This window comes from Pipistrellus kuhlii, unplaced genomic scaffold, assembly GCF_014108245.1.
Source record: "Pipistrellus kuhlii isolate mPipKuh1 unplaced genomic scaffold, mPipKuh1.p scaffold_m20_p_9, whole genome shotgun sequence".
NCBI classification, from domain to species: Eukaryota; Metazoa; Chordata; class Mammalia; order Chiroptera; family Vespertilionidae; genus Pipistrellus; species Pipistrellus kuhlii.
In genome coordinates this window covers 29,546,354-29,548,406 of record NW_023425595.1, presented here as the reverse complement: position 1 = coordinate 29,548,406, position 2,053 = coordinate 29,546,354, and the positions used below count along the sequence as shown (strand labels likewise).

The following is a 2,053-nucleotide window of genomic DNA, read 5'->3' as shown; positions in this document are numbered from 1 at the left end:
CACTGTACAAATAATACAATTTCCTTTTGTTGCAAAAACATATAAAAATAATCTTTATATAGAAATCCCAAGATGCAAAAGAATTTGTATTATTTTTACCTATGTGAGGGTCATAAACCATAACACTACTTTTTGTTTAAAGAAAAATGCTATGTATCATTAAAAACATAGCGTTTAGGCTAAAAGTAGTGAAGGCCAGGAGATATAATAGGTTTAGATAAATTGGAAACTACCACTTTGTAAATTATCTTAATATATACAAAGCCAAATTAAAACAATCTCTTCTGCATATATAAAAAACAATACAAAATGGAAAGACCATGAAGTTACAAGGTAAATAAAGTCAAAACAAATCAAATATGGTATATAAATCAATAACCCATTGCATGATATTTGTGCAAAAATAAGCTTTCCTTCCCCTGGCTTCCCCTCCCAGCTGCCTGGGAGCCAGCAAGTCCCTGCTCCCCCACTGCCCTGGAGCCAGCAAGTCCTAGCTTCTTTCTGGAGCACCAAGCTTCCTCCACAGCTGCCCTTCCCCTCATAGCAGGCTTCAGGCTGCTACACTCCTGCATATGCAAATTAACCTCCATATTTGTTGGGTTAATTTGCATACTCACTCTGATTGGCTGTGGGTGTAGCAAAATGATGGTTAATTTGTATGTTTCTCTTTTATTAGATAAGATATATATCTAATAATCCTCTCGGAGTTCTGATTATTTTACTCACTGTGTTATAAAAGAAAGCACTAGTTAAGGCCTGGCAGAAAAGGGGATTTCCCTAAATTATTGTAGCTACTATATCACTATTTTTATAATTGCCGACTTTCACCAAGTGAAGGTGTTTTTTGAGGTTAAGTCAAACAATGGGAAGAGGAGGAATATCTGAATCTCTTTAGCAAAGAGAATCTCTCGAGAAAAGGCCTTGACCATTTGCCATGGTTTTTCTGATGGCATCTTTGACCTCCTTATTCCTCAGGCAGTAGATGATAGGGTTGAGCATGGGAGTGAAGACTGTATATATGGCTGATATCAATTTGTTAGAATTGAATGAAGCAATGGCCCGAGGTCTAACATAGATGAAGATCACAGCTGTGTAGAAGATGATCACCACTGCAAGGTGAGAGGCACAGGTGGAGAAGGCCTTTTGCTGTCCATTGGCTGAGGGAATGTGCAGGATGGTAGACAAAATGAAAACATAAGAAATGACCGTGGCTGAGAGAGGAAACACAAGGATGACTATGGCTAGCACAAAGTCTACCATCTCAGCCATAGAAAAGTTCACACAGGCCAGATTGAGGATGGGGGACACATCACAGAAAAAATGGTTCAAGGTATTATTACCACAAAAGGCAACTTGGGAGATGAAGTATACCTTTACCATGGAAATGGTGAAGCCACTCACCCAGGAACTCATGATTAGTCGAACACAAAATCCTGTGGTCATCAGGACTGGATATCGAAGAGGCCATCGTATAGCCACAAAACGGTCATAGGCCATGGCAGCCAACAGCACACATTCAGTAGAGGCAAGTGAGATGAAGAAATAGAGTTGGGTCATGCATCCCAGGAAGGATATGGTATTGGGACAAAGTAGGAATCCAGCCAGCATCTTGGGGACTGTGACAGATATATACCAGGTCTCCAGAAAGGACAGGGTACCCAGAAAATAGTACATGGGCTTGTGCAGAGACCCAGTGACCCATACAGTGATGATGATGACTGAATTCTCCAACAGCACAAACAAGTAGGTGATGAGGAAGAGGAGGAAAAGCAGAACTTGAAGCCAAAGGGAAGTAGGGAAACCCAGCAAGATGAACTCATTAATATAAGTGGTGTTTTTCTTCCACATGGTTATAACACCAAAAGACAAAGTAGTTATTGATAGTAACATAACAACAAATTGAAGAGTGAGATCAACATTAGCAGAAAGGAGTCCTTAGGCTACAGATCTTTTATTATTAAACCTAACCCTACTGCCATAATCTGGTCCTCTGGGATGGCTCTGGGGTCACAAGATGCCACAAGATCTCTCCGAAAATTAGCTGTCAGAACAG

The 2,053-nt window shown here is 40.2% G+C and overlaps 1 protein-coding gene across 1 annotated transcript; it reads right to left on the bottom strand.

Moving 5' to 3' along the window:
- Positions 1–891: 891 nt before the first annotated feature.
- Positions 892–1,848, bottom strand: LOC118713197 (olfactory receptor 6). Its single transcript, XM_036427599.1, has one exon. It carries the CDS (start codon positions 1,846–1,848, stop codon positions 892–894), a length of 957 nt encoding a protein of 318 aa, XP_036283492.1.
- Positions 1,849–2,053: the final 205 nt, after the last annotated feature.

Coding starts and splice junctions, on each gene's coding strand:
- LOC118713197 (XM_036427599.1), bottom strand. CDS start 1,848: ATGTGGAAGAAAAACACCACTTATATTAATGAGTTCATCTTGCTGGGT.